The sequence below is a fragment of the Falco cherrug genome, chromosome 2 (assembly GCF_023634085.1).
Source record: "Falco cherrug isolate bFalChe1 chromosome 2, bFalChe1.pri, whole genome shotgun sequence".
In the NCBI taxonomy this organism is placed as follows: domain Eukaryota; kingdom Metazoa; phylum Chordata; class Aves; order Falconiformes; family Falconidae; genus Falco; species Falco cherrug.
This window is the reverse complement of record NC_073698.1, coordinates 59,506,400-59,526,296: the sequence shown is the minus strand read 5'-3', so window position 1 is coordinate 59,526,296 and position 19,897 is coordinate 59,506,400. Positions and strand designations below refer to the sequence as shown.

The 19,897-nt window shown below is 37.0% G+C and overlaps 1 protein-coding gene across 2 annotated transcripts in view; it reads right to left on the bottom strand.

Annotated features, from left to right (window-relative positions):
* The window catches only part of TPP2 (tripeptidyl peptidase 2), a 54,855-nt gene that overhangs the window by 16,815 nt on the left and 18,143 nt on the right, over positions 1-19,897 (bottom strand). Inside the window, exons 13-24 of one of the 2 annotated variants that reach the window (XM_055701899.1) lie at positions 18,445-18,613; positions 16,527-16,684; positions 15,099-15,175; positions 14,054-14,160; positions 13,133-13,287; positions 11,906-12,022; positions 10,246-10,346; positions 8,134-8,230; positions 7,726-7,863; positions 5,628-5,872; positions 5,349-5,427; positions 2,953-2,991 (exon numbers count right to left, since the gene is read on the bottom strand). In XM_055701899.1, the coding sequence (XP_055557874.1) occupies positions 2,953-2,991; positions 5,349-5,427; positions 5,628-5,872; positions 7,726-7,863; positions 8,134-8,230; positions 10,246-10,346; positions 11,906-12,022; positions 13,133-13,287; positions 14,054-14,160; positions 15,099-15,175; positions 16,527-16,684; positions 18,445-18,613 (1,482 nt within the window). The remainder of the gene's footprint in view (positions 1-2,952; positions 2,992-5,348; positions 5,428-5,627; positions 5,873-7,725; positions 7,864-8,133; positions 8,231-10,245; positions 10,347-11,905; positions 12,023-13,132; positions 13,288-14,053; positions 14,161-15,098; positions 15,176-16,526; positions 16,685-18,444; positions 18,614-19,897) is intronic. The other variant, XM_055701900.1, reaches the window with a different exon arrangement.

Below are 19,897 nucleotides of genomic sequence, written 5' to 3'. Positions count from 1 at the left end.
CAATAGTGCACTTTCTACTTCAGTGGGAATCAGTTCAAAGGGAAAATGTCACTGAATTCTGAACTTTGTAGACATCACAGGCTCAGTAGTCAAATTTTTATTTTATCTTTAGCCCAGACACACTGCAGGAAGGCAATTGAATAAAAACCCATGCCCAAGGTTTGGTTTGGGTTTGGGTTTTTTTAAGATAAAATTAAATTCCCCAAAATAGCTCTTCCAGCAGAAAATTATGGATTAATCTAAGATTCTGCTGTATGTATCTAGTAACACAAAAACACCTGCTTATTCTGTCGAAAGAACCCATTGATTTTTCTGTCTAGTTGTAAAAGAATTAAGTTTATTCTTTGGAAAATTAGGCTGCTATTTCCTGGCATAACTTCAAATTGCTTTCCCGCAAAATAGAGAAGATACTGAAATATGGGCTGGACGAGCAGTCAAGTAGATTGAAAGCTGCTGAATGGCCAGGCCCAATGGGTGGGCAGGGGGCTGTTTGAGGAGGGACAACTGTTTCACTGGGGTGTCCTCATGGTCTCCAGGGAAAGCGGCAGATTTTTTGGGGGGAAGTAGCAGGACTGGCTTAGCTGTAGGGTGATCAGCAGCACACAGTTGGAAGCCAGTAACCAGTGGTGTACCCCAGGGGTCAATATTGGATTGAATGCTGTTCAGCATCTTCATTATTGATCTGGATGACGGGGGAGAGTGCACCCTCAGCAAGTTTGCAGGTGACACCAGACTGGGAGGGGGAGGGGCGGCTGATACCGCAGAGGGTTGTGCTGCCATCCAGAGGTACCTTCACAGACCGCAGAAACGGGCTTTCAGGAACCTCGTGAGTGCCCAAGAGGCAATGGCCACAAACAGAGACACAGGATATTCCTCCAGGCATAAGGAAATAATTTTGCACAGTGGGAGTTACTGAACACTGGGAACAGGTAGCCCAGAGAGGTGGTATAGTCTCCTCCCTTGGGAGATACTCAAAAACTGTCTGGGTATGGTCCTGGGAAACCAGCTTTAGGAGGCCCTGCTTGAATTGGGGGTGGGTGGTGGTGGTGGGGTGTTAGACCAGAGGACCTCCAGAGGTCCTTTCCAGCCTCAGCGATTCTGTGCAAATAAAGATACTTTCAAACACCAGAAATGCCCACCCTGGATTTCTGGTAGTGTCATGAACATAGGGTGCAAGGTAATGAGTTCCCTCCCTCCTTCGACTAAAAAAAAAAAAAAAAATAAAAAAAAACAACTTTCCACAGACTAGTCACCAGTATCAGAGCAAAAAACCCACACAAAATAAAAATGGGGCTTTGAAATGAACCCTCCTAATCCTACAAAAGTGCCTGGACTTGTCTGTGAAAAACATGAAAATTCTACACATGCATTTTTGACTGACTAGGTCATAAACGAAATATATAAACATGTTTTCCGCCACAGAAAACATCTTAACCACATGTAAACTTGTAACAAGGCAGGGTAAATGTTTACAACTTGTAAACTAGGAAGGCCTCAGAGTTGCAGTCCCAAAAAATATATATTAATGAAGATCTTATGGATCCATGCTCTGAAATACACTGTTCTGTTTATTTGCTGCTAGTACACTGATGCCTCTTACGACTAATAGGTGGTAGTATGAAGAACAAGTTTTCATTCAAGCTTGAGTGGGTCTACTGCTCAACTCTGAACACAAATCTCAGTTCTAAAAACAACAGAACATGCAACCTCTTAGATCTGTTTAATAGGTTTTGTTATGCAAATTAAATAATGATTAGAGTTTAACTCCCTCAGATTTGCTTAGTGAAGATTTTATACCCTATTCATCAGGAAGCCATGCATTCACATGGCATTTAAAATAATCTTTCTAGAAGTGATCCCCACATTTTTCAGATATAGTATGAAAATAAAGTTGCAGCAACACGCATTAAAATCCTTCTTGTAAAGCCTAATCAAATTCTCACACAGTTACTACACCAAGACCAGAGTAAGTTAGCAGGCTCAGCTACCAGCTCACTGTTAACAAAATAACAGATTGCAGCAATAAACTGTTATTCATGATTTTCATGCCTTATTTCTAACAGTCCTGACTAATTTGCACTCCAGAACACAGTACCTTGAAAACAAAAGAATTTAAAAGCCTTACAACTTAAAAGCAAAACAAGAAAAAGAAGAGTAGCCTTATAAAGATATCCTACTCAAATAGTTTTGGGTTTTTTTGGTGTTGTTTTTTGTTTTGTTCGTTTTTATAAAGACTGTTTCTGCCTCTGACTTCCGGCAGAATATTGTATTACCTACTGAAAAATATGAGAAAGAACAACATTAAACACTGCTATATTGTCACTCACTCCCTACCCAAAGTATCTCATACTGCTCCAAAATTCTTTCTGTAAATTCTACTACATATTACACTGCTGTATAAACTCTAGCTGATAATGAGTTATATTCAATTTGAGTAGAATCTTGAACTGAGAGACTTTTCAACCAAGTCCATTGCTCCTAAGAAAAACCTGCTTGCTACAGTAAGTTTTTTACAACTGTAACGAAGCCAGCTCTCAATTCAGTAGACTTGGTATGCAGTTAGATATTCAATTCTACATCAGAATGTTAGGTTCATATTCAGTTCTCAATGTGCAGACAGAACAGAATAGGCAGAAACACTTGCCACAGAAAATCTTCACCACAAACATTGAAGTTTTCAGAGTATTTAATAAAAAGAACAAATTACAGACCACTAATCATCACATGCATTTTTACAGAAGTATCCAGATGTTCATACGCCTCTCAGCTCTGTATTACAGTAGGATTTTGTTATTCTACCAGTAGACATACTGAAGGTGCTGAAGTAAATAGCTGACAACTAAGGAGGGTAGATGAGGGAGACAAATTAAAAACCAATACTGGTAGACAAATTCTTTAAGTCATAGGCAAAAAGACTTAAGTATATCTTTTTCAAAAACTAACATTCAGTACCTTTTTAAATTTTCCTTGCCACTTTGCTGCAGACTGCCCCTGGGAGTTAGAATAACATACCGTAAGAAAACATGCACACACCACACAGGATGGAGACACCTTCTCTGTACATTTATGGTTATACTTTCAACCTACAGATTTTTAAACTTTTAGAGAGTCACATCTATCATCAAACATGCTTTTAAAGCATGCTCTTTCAGGTTTTAAAAATTAATAAAACAATGCATTATTGTGTATACAGTCTGTTATTCCTGTAAGACAAGCAGGTGTTGTTAACCACTTAGCTTAAATTAATAAATTACAGAAATTCAGCCTTCAATAGATTTTAGATTTTGACTGTTTAGTGGCATTGTTCTATTTCATAATAAATATACAGAAATTAGACACATTTTCCCTCACATTGCATCCACTTGCTGACCTAGACAACTTTGCTGCCTAGTCCTCCTGTTTTGCCCCCTGGTACATACCAAGGTTCACTAAAAGCAGCAAAAAGTATCTGATACTATTTGATACCATCCTTTTTCCAGTGAAATACGACCATAACAGTAATGCCTTAGACTATGACATGAGACACACCTTAGCTAGAATTTCTCTCTGTGTAAGCTCTTAAGTATTCTTCGTCACACAAAGATGTGATAGGCAATACCTACCTACCTCCTACTTCCCATCCCAGAAATCACTGTATATAACCTCCTACTTCCCATCCCAGAAATCACTGTATATAACCTCCTACTTCCCATCCCAGAAATCACTGTATATAACCTCCTACTTCCCATCCCAGAAATCACTGTATATAACCTCCTACTTCCCATCCCAGAAATCACTGTATATAACCTCCTACTTCCCATCCCAGAAATCACTGTATATAACCTCCTACTTCCCATCCCAGAAATCACTGTATATAACCTCCTACTTCCCATCCCAGAAATCACTGTATATAACCTCCTACTTCCCATCCCAGAAATCACTGTATATAACCTCCTACTTCCCATCCCAGAAATCACTGTATATAACCTCCTACTTCCCATCCCAGAAATCACTGTATATAACCTCCTACTTCCCATCCCAGAAATCACTGTATATAACCTCCTACTTCCCATCCCAGAAATCACTGTATATAACCACTTAGTCTGGTTTTAAAATAAGATAGACGAGAATTACAACCAGCAGTACAAGGAAGTGCAGACTTAAGTTATGGAAACTATACTACACTACTGTAATGGATTTAACCATGGAGTTCATAAAAGTATACTTGCAACCTTGCAGGAATCACGAAGAAATACAAACCTATGTATTTTAGAGTTCTTGGTTATTAATTTTATTTCCTCGCTGATACATAAATTCTCGACTGACGTTATCTAACCTGCAGTTACATGCGATCTGCCCCAAAAGCACTACCTACAACCAAATCAGACTGAGCGAACTAAACTTTTCTACTCAGAAAGATCTAAAGGTACCTGTCCACCTACTCACAGAAGCTTGTTTTCTGTGAAAACAAACTCTTAGTTTTATACATGTTGTTCAGCCACATCTAATGATGTATGGACATAGATGAAGTACTTCTACATACTAAGCATCACCAGGATTGATTCAATTTTATTTTCAGCTATGCTATCTATTTAAAAATAGCTAGGGGATTTAAATACAGATAGGGAATATTCTAAATACCTCAGCAACAGATACACACAAGAGTGATCTGGTTACTATAATCACTGTTGCACTACAGATTCATACAACTATAAACCAGTTTTTACAGGATGCTGAATTATGAGCACTAAAAACCCTGAAGCTTTTTTCTAGCATCACACAGAGCTTTCAGATTATTCTGTTGGAGCATACAGTCATATCAGTGGTTGACAACATCAGTGTGCAGCAACATAAGAATATCTGCTTATGCATCTGAGTCAGCAAAATTCCTGCTGCTTTGTCACAGTAACATATAGGTGTTAAAAAAGCACATATTTTTGCTGAAAATTGTATGCATGCAAGGAACAGTATAGCTGTTTATTACAGAACCAACATGCACAAAACAATATATACACGCACGTATTTTTCATTCAAAAATTATACTAAGCTAGGCAATTACACAAAATCACTTTTAAAGGCTCCACACCAAACAAAAGCAGTTGCTTCTTAAAATACAAGGATTTAGACTAAAGAATTAGCATTCAAAATTTAGAAAATGCAATTTGAAATTGTAAGATTAAAATAAAACTAGAACTACTTAGAAGTTACTCTGACTTTATAATGAAACAACTGCTTCTAAAATGTCTTGTGTAACTAAACCTAGTGCTCCTTAAAGTACTAAACCCCTGAAACACAGCACTTCCTAGCATGCCATTTACTCGCTTCAGAAGTTTCAGAAAAAGAAGCCATCATTCATTTCAAATACTCACAGCTTTCTTTCCAAGTTCTGTTTTAGACAGTGTAAGAGCTCCTGCAAGGTAACATCCTGGTCCTGCTCCTTTAGGTATTCTATTCAAAGAAGGAAAGTTCAGTGTTAACACCAGGTTCATTCCTGCCCCATGGGGACTACAATATAGTACCCAAACAGCAAAAGAGCAACACAAGAAGAATTACCAAGCCTAAACACATAGATACTTTCAAAGTATTTAGTTAGGTGCAAAGGCAGCTTGTTAGATATAGATGAGAAAAACAGGACTTCAGTAACTTACTTGTCATCAGGCAGCGATGTAACAAAGAATGGCTGACTGTGTTTTGGTGGTAATGTCAAACTGTTGGATTTCTTCTTTCCTAAGAGAGCAAGGCTATGGTTTTCATAAATATCTAAGTTCAAGGTACTAGACAACCTGTGAGAAACAATAAATGGAAGGTCTTTGATGCGGTCCAGTTCACTGTTCTGTTCATGACGAATTTGTAACCGAATAGTGTAATCTCCTTTTTCCAGTTTCACAGAATACTGAAAGAAAAAAGTTCTCATAAATGTCAAGATTAAGTACTTTACCACTCATAAAAGAAACCCAGAAATAAGACTGTCATGTTGTTCTTGATCCATATTGCTCTAGCCATTTAAAATATGCTAGATTACTTAGTTTTGGAACCTCCTGAAAACAGACTGCTTTCAAGACTTGATAGTGGCCAAAACACATTTTGGATTGACTGGAAAAAAAAAAAAGTTTTCAGACCACAATATAGGCAGACTTTGTTTGTTCCTATTCTAAAACTGTAATAACAGCTCAAATACTTAAATCACAATTCTTTCTAAACTTGCAGTTCAAAACCTCTAGCAGGTTTGCCTTGATACACTTTCAGTTTACTATGTAGCTTTGGGTGTTCTGTGGTTTAGATTAGAGATTATCTTCTACTGTCCTAAAAACTGTACCAGCTTTCACACTGAGAGACCCCCAGCATTCCTGTGAGATTTAAGGCTGCAGTTCAAAGAGCTGACAGACTCTCTGCCCTGAACTTTTTATATATGCAGTTAGGGCTATGCAGGTATCTTCTCCATGTATTAAAAAAACCCAAACAACTAAAACAAAAACCTCAAATACACTCCCCCCTCAAAAACCCACAAACCCACCCAACTAAAAAAAAAACTGAAACAACCCTAGACTTAAATTTTTAGCTTTGAAAACATTCTTTCATTTCTATCAGCTTAAAAGGGCACGTGGATGTTTTGAGCACTAACATGCTAAACATTGCTGTTTTGCTGCTGCTGCAATAATACACAAGCCAGCTCTAAATAGAAAGGCAACTACTTTGCTCCCAGAATCTCCCTCTGCAGGGTTAGGGAGTCATGCTTCCTGTTGGTATTTCTTCCTGGATTAAATAATTTTGAATTGCTTTAGAATTGTTCTATGATGCACAACACCAGAGATTTACAACGTGGTGGCCCACTAGGTGTAAGTAACAGAATACTTCAGTGATTTTTAGATTTTATAGCACCTTAAAAATGCAAGTTAAGGAACAGAAGTTTAAATAATGCAATTTCTGAAATTCCTCTATAAGACTCAAAAACATGCTTTAAAGTTGATCTTTTGTACGCTTCCAGAATGATCAATCTATCAAAATAAACATTACATTGATGTTCAACTGTGATTTTGGATCGGTAAAAAAACAGTTTCAAAACAAAGAAATATCGGAAATGTTTCTCTTGTGCTTTTTTTGTTTAATTCCCCCTCTCCATATGATCCAGACACGTGGTCTGTTCCAGCAGAAAAAGATTACCACAGAGGGTACAGTATCTACAAGTCTTGCGCAAAAAACTCCCTTTGGAGACAGCAACAGGAAATAAATCAAGCTATAACATTTAAAAGGCTGTCTGATGATAGCAACAGCACAGAAGACAACCTTCATGGATACAGAAGCCTCTGGATCTATCAGCAGAATACAGAAAAGGTAAGATAATGGATTCTTTTCACTTTAACAGAAAAGTTCAAGTATCATCTTTGTAAAAAACACAAAACAAAGACAACAAGAACTTGAATTCATTTCTTGAGAAATACCAGTCAAAATCACAAGAAATCACAATTTAGCAGCTTTTTGTAGAAATAAAACCACACCATAACTCTTTCTTCTTCCTTGGAAGAGGAAAAAAATCATAATGTTCTATTTCATGAGATCAAACCTGTCATTACTTTTTTCATACAAATATATCACCACTGAACATGTCTTCCTGTGGACATATAAGAACATCATACCTATGCACCAGGAAATTTTAAGGAACTAACAGCAGGCCTGTGAGGTGAAAAATAATGAAAATTTTCACGCTGTGCAAAAACCAGAAAGTAAAACAAACACATTGCTCTGTACCTGGTGTGGATAAGCATCTCCTGAACCCATTTGTCTTTTGTTCTGGTCAAAAATAATCCACAGTTGACTATCAAATTCAGATTCGTACAACAACTCACAAAGAAGTGGACAGCTTGGTGTTACTTCTCCACTCTTAGGCTATTGAAAGAAAGATCAAAACATTTAATCCACTACTGAACAAAACAAACACAATCCTTATACAACATATTCAAAAAGACAGCTGAACTAAATCCCATTTCAAGCAACAGTAGCTTCTAAAGAGAACCAAATCAGAATTTTGAGTGGAGAGAGTCTAGGGTGTGAATCTAGACCTCATTTTTGACAGAAAGCTAAAGTTAAAATCTGGTTTATGAAAACATGTTGTATTTATTAACAACTTTTAAAAGAAACAGCACCCATAACCCTTACCTGATGGAAATTATAGGTCAAAATCATCTCATACAGTTGACGATTATTTGGTAAAATATCTCTGGAGCCCAAAGGTTTTATTTTTGTACTCACTGGTCTGCAGTTAAACAACAAAAAAACAACAGAAGGTACTCTTAAGAAACATGCATCCTCTATCAAAACTTGTCTTGCTTAAGCAGAAGCATATTCTGAAGTACAAATGAATTCAGCACATGCAATAACATCTCTTGAAATACTGTAACTATCTAGGCAGCATAAACTTCTCAGCTAAAATGAATGTTAGTTCAAAACCACACAGTTTAGTGACATTACAGACATTGCCAAAGAAGCCAACAGAACTTAGCAAGCATGTCTAAATGCTCAAAATCAAAGGCTATAAAAAGAAAAAGTGGGAAACCCAACAGACTTCAGGATTAGGAAAAAAAAAAAAAATCAGGTTACTTTAAATCTCTAGCATTGGTGCTACAATCAACACTTATTCATAGATTGAAAGATTAATGGCACAGCAATTACAGAACAGAACAAACAGTTGGTAATTGTTTGTTATAGAAGGTTATTATCAGAAGTGAATCTGTAAGAGGCTTTACAGAAATCAGAGTGGTAATACAGAAGAATGTTAGCATACGCTTCTTGTGTAGTTAGGACAAGCTATTGTTCAGAGCAGTACAAACACTTTAGAACTTAAGCAAAGAATATAGGCTAAATAATAATGATACAGGAAAATAAGAGCTTTGGAAATAAAGAATAGCAGAATGAAGGTGACCTAGCATCCTTTAAGTTTACATTTCATTAATTCATTCCGACAACCTTTAATTACATGATCAAAATTTTTCTGTAAGATTCTGTCAGCTCTTTCATTGCCAGGAGCACAGGCTAGCCACCCAGTAAAACATCTGGGTCAGACTACAGGTCTATTTAATCCAGGCTTCCTAGTCTGGCAGACACTGGATAGACTGCTGACAGAAGACTTAAGAACGGAGTAATACCATATATGATACGTCCGCTTAATACTCACCCTGCTTCCAAGCATTTTAAACTCAAGAGACCATATGAGAAGCCATCCAGTACATTTTTTCCTGTGTGCTATGACTCGTTACTTCATTCAGGAGACACTACTCATACATTAAATACATAAATATTTCTCACTAGTTTATTTAACTGCAGTTCATTTATTGTCAGATGAGTGCCTCAAATAATTACAAGAAGGTAAGAGCACTTCTATTTTACAAACCAAGAATGAGGCAAAGGTATAGTAGGGGACTCTTATTTCCTCACTTGAGGCGTATCAAATAGGGTCTTTTGGAATCTAACATTAGGTGGCATGTTCATCGAACAAATTCCTAGCAATCTCAATTCCAGCTGCAAGTATCCAGAAGCCCCCAAAAGAGACCACAGTCTCCACCAAGAGGCCCAAATAATGGAACACTTTGGATTACTGTCCACTGTGAACTTCTCTGGCTCAAGTCTTAAAACTAGTGCTTAAATAGCATGGCACTTCCCCCCCCCCCCCCCCCCCCCCCCGGAGTGACCAACTTTAGTAATTGCTGCACTGACTAAGAATTTTCCAAAGCTTTTCCTCCAAATCAGCATCCATTAAAACTGACAAGATAAATACAACTTTCCACAAAAATTCTGCACCAGATCCTACAAAAACACTTTCAATCAAGCAAGTGACAGATGACAGTCCTCCTGGGTCAAAATGGGCAGGACCTGAAGCAGCTGCTTAAACTCCGCCCCCCCCCCCCCCCCCCCCAAAAAAAAAAGTAGCACCAAGTTAACTCTACAATTTGTTTCTTTAGATATTAAAGTGCTTAAGTGCCTCCATGAGAAGCAAAGGAATATTTTTGTATTTTTTTTAAAAATATAAAAAAATCTTTTAATTCACTTAAGGAAAATTGTATCAACACCGGTCATCATAACTGTCAAATTTTGTCCAAGTAAAAAGGAACCAAGAAGGAAAACGCTGAGAAGTTTTATTAATTGATGCTTCCAAACCTCCTTAAAATTTGACAAGGGTACTGGTTATTCTAAATTTCACTGTTAACTTGTTACTGTTTTAACTACATCAAATAGTTTTCCCACTTTTCAAATACAGTTCCCCAAAAACTCTACCTGAGCGTTTGAACCCAGCTCTTCAGATTTATGCAAGGAGCAATATCTTCATACTTCAACAGGGACTGAACATCAAATCGCACGATGCCTTCTGAAGCATGCTAAAGAAAGAGTATATAACAATTATGCTTCTCTACACTTACAATGTCAGATGTGGACCATCTGCTATGTCCCTCAAATATATAATGCAAGCTGTATTGATCCACACTAAGTAATACTGCATGAGTTTGAAAGTGTCACAAGCCTGTCTCTATTTTACAACAGCAGATAAACTGGGACTTGCAAAACTTTAGCAATTGGAGCTGAAGCCTTACTTATATTGCCCCCCCCCCCCCCCCCCCCCCAATAATTTAAGTAGTTCAAGTCACGCTTCAGGCAGGGCTGGGTTTTGTTTGTGTATTTGTGATTACTTACTTTGAATATGCAATTCAATAAATACAAGTATTATTTATCTAGAATCTTAAAACAAATATTTTGTGGTGCTTCTGCTCAGGATTATGATTACGGAATAGTTTAACTTTGTGAAAAAGAAACAAGACTACAACCACAGGCTCGTGATGGGCAAAATAATTCGAAAGGTTTTTTTTCTAGAAGCATCCCACCAAACAGCTGACAGTGTATCAGTACTATCAAAATTTATTTTATGAATGTTACAGGTGCTCAAAGAAGGAAAGACAAAACTGTTTGTATTCTCTCAATTTTAACACTCCATTATTCAGCTGATGTAATCCTGCTGGGGTAGAAGGGGCTGCTGTGCACACCACTACCAGCAGCTCTTTCTTTTCCTGCTCTATTGGTTCAAGACCTGGTACCTTAGCATAATGCACCCACTCTTTCCCCAGTTTCTTCAGCTCTTAGAGCCTGAATACATCCAAATTCACCCGTGGGACAGCTATAATTTGCTCTGGCCCTTAGATGAAAAAAACCAGGGAGGAGCCAGGATAAATTAGCATGGTGCTACTTCATGTGGGTATTGCCATCTCAGCTCTCTCCTGAGGGAGGCAAAGCCAAGCCGAGCCAGGCTGCACAGGACAGCAGAGAATACAGGAGCAAGACAAAGTGCTGTAAATATTATGATACTAATGTTTTCAGCAACTTTTTCAGTCCTTTAGTATCACAGAGCCTTAAGAACTGTGACCCATCCACTGTGCTTTCAACTGCCCTAAACAATGGCTCTCAAATCAATCAGCACATCTTAATACTGAACAGAAAATAAATTTTAATGACATTTTATTCTGAAAATGGTATTCAGAGTACTGTCTTTTAGTAATGCTAGTCTAGATATTCAGGAACTGCGGTCCCAGCAAAGTTTATTTACACAAACACTCGCTAGCGTAAGTGTAATTACAATTTTAGCCTTTTAGTATGTCTTTTCTATTAAGGTTGAGTATTTTTGTTTTGTTTCGGGGTTTTTTCCCCACTTATTTCTCCCCTGCTGATTCATAATGAAAAGACATAGAAAACCCCCACAAATAATGGTAATAGACATTTTTGTAGGACTGAACTCCTATTTACCTATTTTTAAGAGAAAACGCGAATATCTCATGTATAAAGCTACTTCTACTCCTTCTAAATACAGCAAGAAGGAAGAAAACTTTTTTATTATGAGATATAAACAGGGCTTCAAAGGAACTAAAAATAAAACCTCTGGAAAACTTACCATGTTTAGCTGAGGAGTAGCACAAAGTACACCATGAAAAGAAATTGTGTAATTAATACTAACATCGCTAAGGCTTGCCCACCACCGAGCAACACAAAATTCAATGGTTTTTCCAGCCTGAGTAAAAAAAGCACAAAGTTAGACTCAAGCTTCTATCTTCCCCTTCTATTCCCCCCAGCCTTCCTAATCCCAAGCACCCACCCTGTCAAAAAAAAAAAAAAAAAAAAAGATGAAAATAGACCCCTTTATGTCCAGTTTACTGTAATTGTACAGGTTTGTACAGTACCAAATAAGACATTATACTTGGTCCAGAAAACACAAGACAGCTCCAAAAAATAGTATGACTGCATCAAAACAAAGAGTGTCAGCATATAACCTACAGAGAAAGGTACAGCCTTAAATGTTGTCTTCCTTTCCTATCCTTCAAACTAGGCAGACAGGTTAGTTCACAGGTGAGTTTAACATGTTTATAATATAAAAAGAGATCCCACTCTCTGTCTAAATAAGATGACACAAAGCTTGGGAGGTTTAGTGTTTTTGATTATTGGTTGGTTGGGGGTTTTTGTTGTTTGGTTTTGGTTTTTTAACTAACACGATCAAATTCACAATGTGCAGTGGGACAAACTTAGCTTAGGGTCCCCCACCTGACATTTTCAGAGTGTAAGGGACCGAATAGCACAGAAATCATAACCACTCTTAGGCTTTAGAGCTATACAACTAAATTAAACAAGGCAGGGGACAAACTTGAGAAGTGGACACTGTCATCCACACCTCTGAACTGTTACCTCACTCCCTGGTTTCATTTTGGACTCTTCAGCCAGCATTATTCAAGCTAAGCCTGCTGTGTCTAAGTAGTATGAATGTAAACCAGTCAGTTTTCACCTGGCTTCAACATCAAGCAGATGTCCAAGATCATGAACCTTAAGCGCTAAAGGCAAAATGCCCTGAACTACAGCTATCCAAAGGAAAACAAACTAGTTTGTATAAACAAGTACCAACAAACTGAAGAAATTAAACACATATGAGACCATTACAAAATAATTAAGAAATACTAGCAAGCTATTAGAGCTCTCTTCAAAACTGAAAACCAGATGCACTCACTACTGTAACAAACATATGATTCCTTTGGTTTGGGGTTTTTCTTTGGCAAGATAATTCAGAATGAGTTATGCTATACTGCACTATTACTTCCTCTCTCTTCCCCCACGCCACCCTAAGGTAACTTACCAAGACAGGAAATGCTTCAGTCACTGATCCTTTTTCTGGTAAGGATGAAAATTTGTAGAACTCATGACTTCTGTATGCTTTTTGTTTCACTAGCTGAACAGCATGAAGCACAAACTTGGCAGTCACATCAGCTGAACATGAACATACTGTCACTTCTAGAGTAAAGAAAAAAATATTAATTTTAGTTTCAAAAGCCAAGAATTTTAGAAGGAAAGCAGAGATTCACCAGAAAAATACTACTTTCACAAGTAATTTGTAATTTAAGAAATTATGGAGCCACTTGGAGTACTGCATATGTGAATAATGCTTATATATCAGTTACTTACAAAGACCCTTTCAGATTAAGGAAAACTAGAGTTCAGAGATCATGTGAAAATTAAATAGTTAGTACAGATATATTATCTGTATGGAATTCAGCAGCAGTCTGTCCTAAATTAAAGAGTTGTATCAGTAACTTCAGTCTAAATCAAAGATTCTTGAAAGGATTTAGTAATCTCACACAGGAAGGCGAGAAAAAAAAATATCTTTTTTTTTCCTCCTTGCAGAATTACAAGCTGCTTGCCCATTATGAAAATCACATTTTCTTCAGTTAAGATATCTTTCAACACACAATCTATACACCTGAGGCCAAACTCAGATAGTAATACTTTTCCATAAACATGAGGTATTCTTCCATTTACGGGCAATCACTTCAGATTGTATTTGCTGGTTTCCATAAGAATGAGAATCAGGATTCTACTATACCAGAAACCATGAGAACTCAAAATCACTCCTCTAAGAGCTTAAAATCAAATAAATATTTTATGTATTCATGGGTCAAATCCTTCAGTTCTTATTCAGGCAAAACTCAAAATGATTTCAAAACAGCTTTGTCAAGTCTGACAGATGCAATTTTTAAATTTATGTAGTCATTCTCCTCACCAGCCCATGTAGCTCCCTGTGGAACATCGATGAAATGCCTTCGTATTTGACCAGGTTTAAAATGAACATCTGTGTATGTCACGTCATAGCTTGATGCTTCATCTACTCTGTATGTCAAAAAGAAAACACAAACATTAATCAAACAAGCTGTGAAGTCTTTTAAAAAGTATTTTTAAATGCAAAAACACTCTCAAAAAACAGCATACCATGAGTATATTTAGTCCTCAGCACCAATTATTTTAATTCATACTAGTATAGAATCTGACGGCATAATATATCTAAAAGATTTAAAACATCAGCTCCACCACCTTATGTAGACACACACACTCCAAACCCCCCAGTTACTGGCCTTAAATGTGACTACCAAAGAATCCTAGTTTTCAGCAGATCTGCTTTTCCTGGCTGAGTGAATTTCTACTAAAGTGAGCTAAGGTATGTAAGAAGTAATATTTCTATGAACGTGTTAGAGGAAAGGTAAATATTTCCCCCCTCAGGGCAGATTATCCACTGAATAAGTTTAATAAGAAACTACCCTTCCTTACCACTATCACTGTATTCATATATTAAATCAATGATGTGATGGCCACAATGCTAACTCTCTCTACTCACTGTATTAATGACGAAAGCTTATCCCAATGTTCACCTGCCAAATAATGCCCCCTGCCTTCATGTACTGTAGTCTATCAGTTAAAAATGAAAAAAAACCAAACCCAAAACCAAACTCCAGTGGAACCTACACCTATGAGTATATTAATTGATACTCTGGTCAACAAGCCAGAAGTATTCTGATGGACCAGTAAGCTGCTGCCACTGTGGCTAAGCCCACCAGAACCCACTGCCTTCTGGCTGCCAGGACCAAAACTACAAAAAAGCCACTGCTGTGTTAAGTCTGCTGGGAGAATTTTTCAGATCTCTGCTCCCTTATCAATCTTCATAGTAAGTTCAAGAACTCTCAGAGAATAAGGTGGTAAAATAGATGACGACAAGTAAAGTGGGTACATTAAACTAAACTTACAAAATGCGGATAAAGTCTGGGTTTACTGACCTTGTTGGTATAACAACAGTTATTGGAACTCTGAACAGAGGGCCTGCATTAGGCATTGCTATATCATAGCCACACACCTAACAAAATAAAATACAGCCACTTAAAATCTTTGGTCAAAATAAAATAACAGAAGACAACATTAAATTTAAACCAGTTGCAGAGTATTTTGAATCTTTGTAGTTAGCACTGAGAAAAAAAGAGATCTTCATTTGACAACTGTTACCCTACAAATAGTACAACAGCAACATTCACCAGAAAAACACCCCAAAATTAATTTTCACATTTAATACTAGTTTCAGCCTTTCCCCGGAAGTTTTTAATCTTTCATCCCACATTTGATAGTCACTATTATCAAAAGCTCAACCTAGGGACAATTCTGAGTTGAAACTGACAGCCTTATTATTTCTATTTCAGCTATTTTTGTTGTTGTATTAAAAATATTTTAATCCTTGCTTCCCAGGATTATGTTTGAGAAACTGCAGTTCCATTTACCATCCCTTTCATGGCCAAGCTATAAATGCTATCTCTGAAATTTTTTTTCCATCATCACTTTGCTCTCAGTGTTCTTTTCTCATCACATGTTCTCAGTGGTACCTCAGAAGACTTGCAACTCTAAGCATCTTAAGCAAGTCACTCCCCTAAAAAGCAAGCTGGTATCATCTTCATTATGATCAACTACAATGCAATGGAAACATTTCTATGTTAAGACAAGGTTTGGGATGAGGATGGAGCAGGCTGAAAAATATTTTTTGTTGGTGGGTTTCTTTTGCAGGAGTGAAAGAGGATGTCTGGGAAAGAAAATGAGAAATTTAATGGCTTTCATATTAGATTTGTCCAAATTTGAACATAGCTGCTCAAAGTCCACAAAACATTTCTGCTGTACACAGCCATTACCACACATTTTCCTCCTTCACCTTCCAAAATGGGATGGGGTACATGTGAGGAAACAGGAAAACAGGTTGCATCACTGTACTCAAGCAACTCCTCAAGGTAAAGCAGAATCTTGGGTCCGGATAAGACTGTATGGCAACACCACAAAGCTATGCCTGTCCCTTAGCCACCACAGAATGACAGAAATATTTAAAACCACAAATCCCTATCCTCAATAATGCAGGACTAAGCCAGATAGTCAAAGGTGAAAATATATCCAGAGAAAAACCTTTAATTAATGGTTATTTATTTGGTTTCTATGTTCTATATCCTTTATTTTTAAGCACAGATAGTCAAAAGTCCCATTGGCATGTACTATGCTACTTTGTATAGCATAACTATTGCTGAAATCTGGATTCAGTCTATACAGCAACATGGAGTGTGGTCTCTACAGCACACAGCTTTTATTTCCTTAAAAATTAGTTCCATATAAAGTTGAGAGACCACATGAAAAGGAAAGGGCACAATATCTTGCTTAGAACACCAATGCTTCAATACCTCTGTATAATGCAGTCCTTCTCTCAGACCACGTGGATCCACACGAATATTTATGTGTCTACACTGGTTCATAAGCTCTAAATGACTAGGACACTGGATCCACGGTGCATTTGAAGTTAAAGCTAAATGAAGCTGAAGAGATATTCTTTCAGTGTTTTCTGTCAAGAAACAAGTTTTAAAAACAGTTCAATAACACAAATGTGTGCTCATATTCTACTATAACAGTATTTGCCATTTAAATGTAACAGGAACCAATTCCTTAGGGCCCCTGGATGTCAGAATCTCCACAAAGGATCATGTTCAATATTAATTATTTTACATTGAGAAAAATAAAATAGCAGCAGTAAAATAAAGTAATATACAGCAAAATAAAGGTTGTACCCAGCTTTGAAATATTCCCCCTGAAACAGTCAAACGTTGGCTAGTAAGCAATGCTTCAGCTACCCACAACATATTCTGGAAGCAGGTATAAACTTTCACGTACAGATACAAAGTCTTGCCTAATAAAGAGAGACAATAAAAAGCAACTGCACCAATTCTGATGGTTATAATAATAACCAAATCACGTTATAAAGCAACCTAAGTGAGAGATAGTTTATTAAAAATTACCATGATAATCTAGTCTGACTTTGCAAACAGTCAATTCAGCCGATTTCACAAATAAGCTTCCATGTTAGAAAAGCTTCCAGAAAAGCATCCAACCCTAGTTGAAATGTTCTCTTCCTCCAAAGATTAATGAAACTTTGAATTTTTTTTCCCACATTCCTACTCCTAATTGACCTTAGCTTTATTCAGACGTTTCATTACATCTTTGTTTAGTAGAGAAAAGAACACTTCATTATCAGATGCAATTCCCTCATAGGTACATGAGAAGCAATAAAAGCTCAAAGACATCTTGAACAGACAGACTGAGCAGATCAGTCTCCCTTAACCTCTTATTACAGTTTCTTAGACTCAGTCTTGTTGAAGACACCAGACACGGCAGAGAAACTGGACAGGTACTAGCAAAACAACAACATCACACTACAAGGCAGTCATAAATTACAAATCAACTGTTTGCAAATTATTTGCTTCCTGCAGAATAGCCTATCGTATGATAATTTCATTTTTCAGTGTCATACAGCAAAATTTAAAATTTAATTTAGTTTAAAATTTAAAAAAAAATAAATTAAAAAAATTTAGGAAATCTACTGATTGCAATGTAACCTCTCAAACAACTAAGTTACTCTGAGTCAGTAACCTGTTCCGACTCATACCCTTTCTTCCCCTAAACTCACCCCTTTATCACATGCCAACTTTCTTGGGAATCACTGGTTTCAGGAAAGGAATTAATCTAGTAACAAGCTCTCACATGGATCGTTTTTTGAATACAACGTAATTCAGTCTCTCAGGGAGTTCCAACTTGTACTTAATAAAGCAGGGCAAAATGGTTTACAGAGAAAAGAAGTCAAACCTTACTTTGATTTGCACAAGTTACTTTAACTCTGTTAGTAACTAAAACCTGTATTAACCCCTGTATTGCCTTCAGATATATTTATGTTTATCCATTATTAGATACCGAATATACATCTAGTTTGTTAAACTAACATTTTTCTCAGGTTGTGGAAACTTAGATAAAGTCCAAATTTATAATTTATAGTCTTAAATTAACTGAGAAACTAATTTCTGGGTAAGTTCTTCCATCTTTAGAAGAGTAATCATTCTTTGTCAATGGTTATCTACATGGAAGTGCTGCAGTTACAAGTCTGAGGTTAGAATGGAAAAGTTGTTTAGCTGCATGCCTTCATTTACTACATAATTTAGAGCTGCACTTAGACCTTTTACGGCACAGATTCCTATTGCTCCTCCTTATCACAGCTTTTTATTTAAAGAGTATACTTTATTTCCCACACCACCATATATAAAAGCTCTTTCCTACCTGTATTCTCAGGAAAGACAGGTTCTATGCCAACCCCATGATCAGAAGGTGCAGCTATCTGGGCAGGATCTCTGAGGTAGATTCCACGGTTGCTGCCGACGGTAACTGTAAAGCCTACGTTATTTATGAATGACGAGTTCTGAATGAGGTAGTCATAGGCTTTATCAACCTGTTTTGAAATTTCTTGCTTTAGAATGTGTTTTTACTAAAGTAATTTATGCATATTATCTTCAATATGAAGCACGCACAGCAAAAAACAGTCAAGTAACCCACATGCTACCTGACCCGCACTGACTGAACCTTAGACAATACTCTGTATAGAAAATGAGGCAACATTTTCAGCATGCAACAGGCACACAGAACACAAAGTCAAAAGCATTAAAAAGACAAATCTCCCATGCCACAAATCCAACAAAAGATGTGTAACAGAAATTTTCAGAGATGATTTCAAAGACAAAGAGGACTTCAAAGGCCCAGAACTAGAATACTAATTTAGACACCTTTATCATACGTAGAGCAACACTAGTTAAGCATTTAAACATTTTAATACAACACAGGAAGTTCAGCAGTTCATAAGAGACAAGCAATATGGGATGCCCATTTAAGTTTTATATACCGATATAAAGTAAGAGAATCAGGTCATGAAATCCAAACTTGGATTTATGTAAATAAGCTGCCACAGCAAACTGAGATGACAAGTTCACCTTTTTCATTTAAAAAGACAGCCTTGTACCTCGCTTTCTATTCTACTGACTCCAAAAACATTACATTCTTTTCTACTTCACAGTGAACTACTTTCACCAGCAGACATTAGGGCACTCTCCTTTGAGACAAGTCCCAGAACAGTTTTAACCTCATTTTAACACGCTTTAATCACAGATTACTAAATCCTGAAATACGACTGCTGCATTCAATTTTTCTGTGGCAATGTTTTTTATTTGATATGGCTACCACCATCGTTGCCTTCTGTATCAAACTCTGTTACAGAAATGCTTAGTGGATGGTACCCACTAGGTTCTAGCATCAACAGAACATGAGTTTTGGGCTAAGCATTTAATACCTAGCATCTTTAAGCATGAGAGAAGAATCTCAGTACCTCTATTTGGCTAAAACAGGAGTGATTGTAGGCAAAAAATAGCAGCAGCTCTTTAAGAACCTAAGCTTATGCACAGGGAGACTTGTCTGTTACTGTGCCTTCCTCATACAGAGGATCACATCACAAATTTCCGAACTACAGGATACAATGAACACACAGACTTTTCAGTGTAGGCAAGCAATGTCATTGCACAACTACAGCTGTACTGCTTTGTGAACCAGCGTGGGTATCTATGTATTTTCACTGCCCAGAACTTACAGTTCCAGCTTTTGTCTGCACAGAACAAATTCAAATCTCTCCGACAACAGCATAAAAATTTTTGAACACTGGGGCAGAATTTAAGCATCTAAATCCACA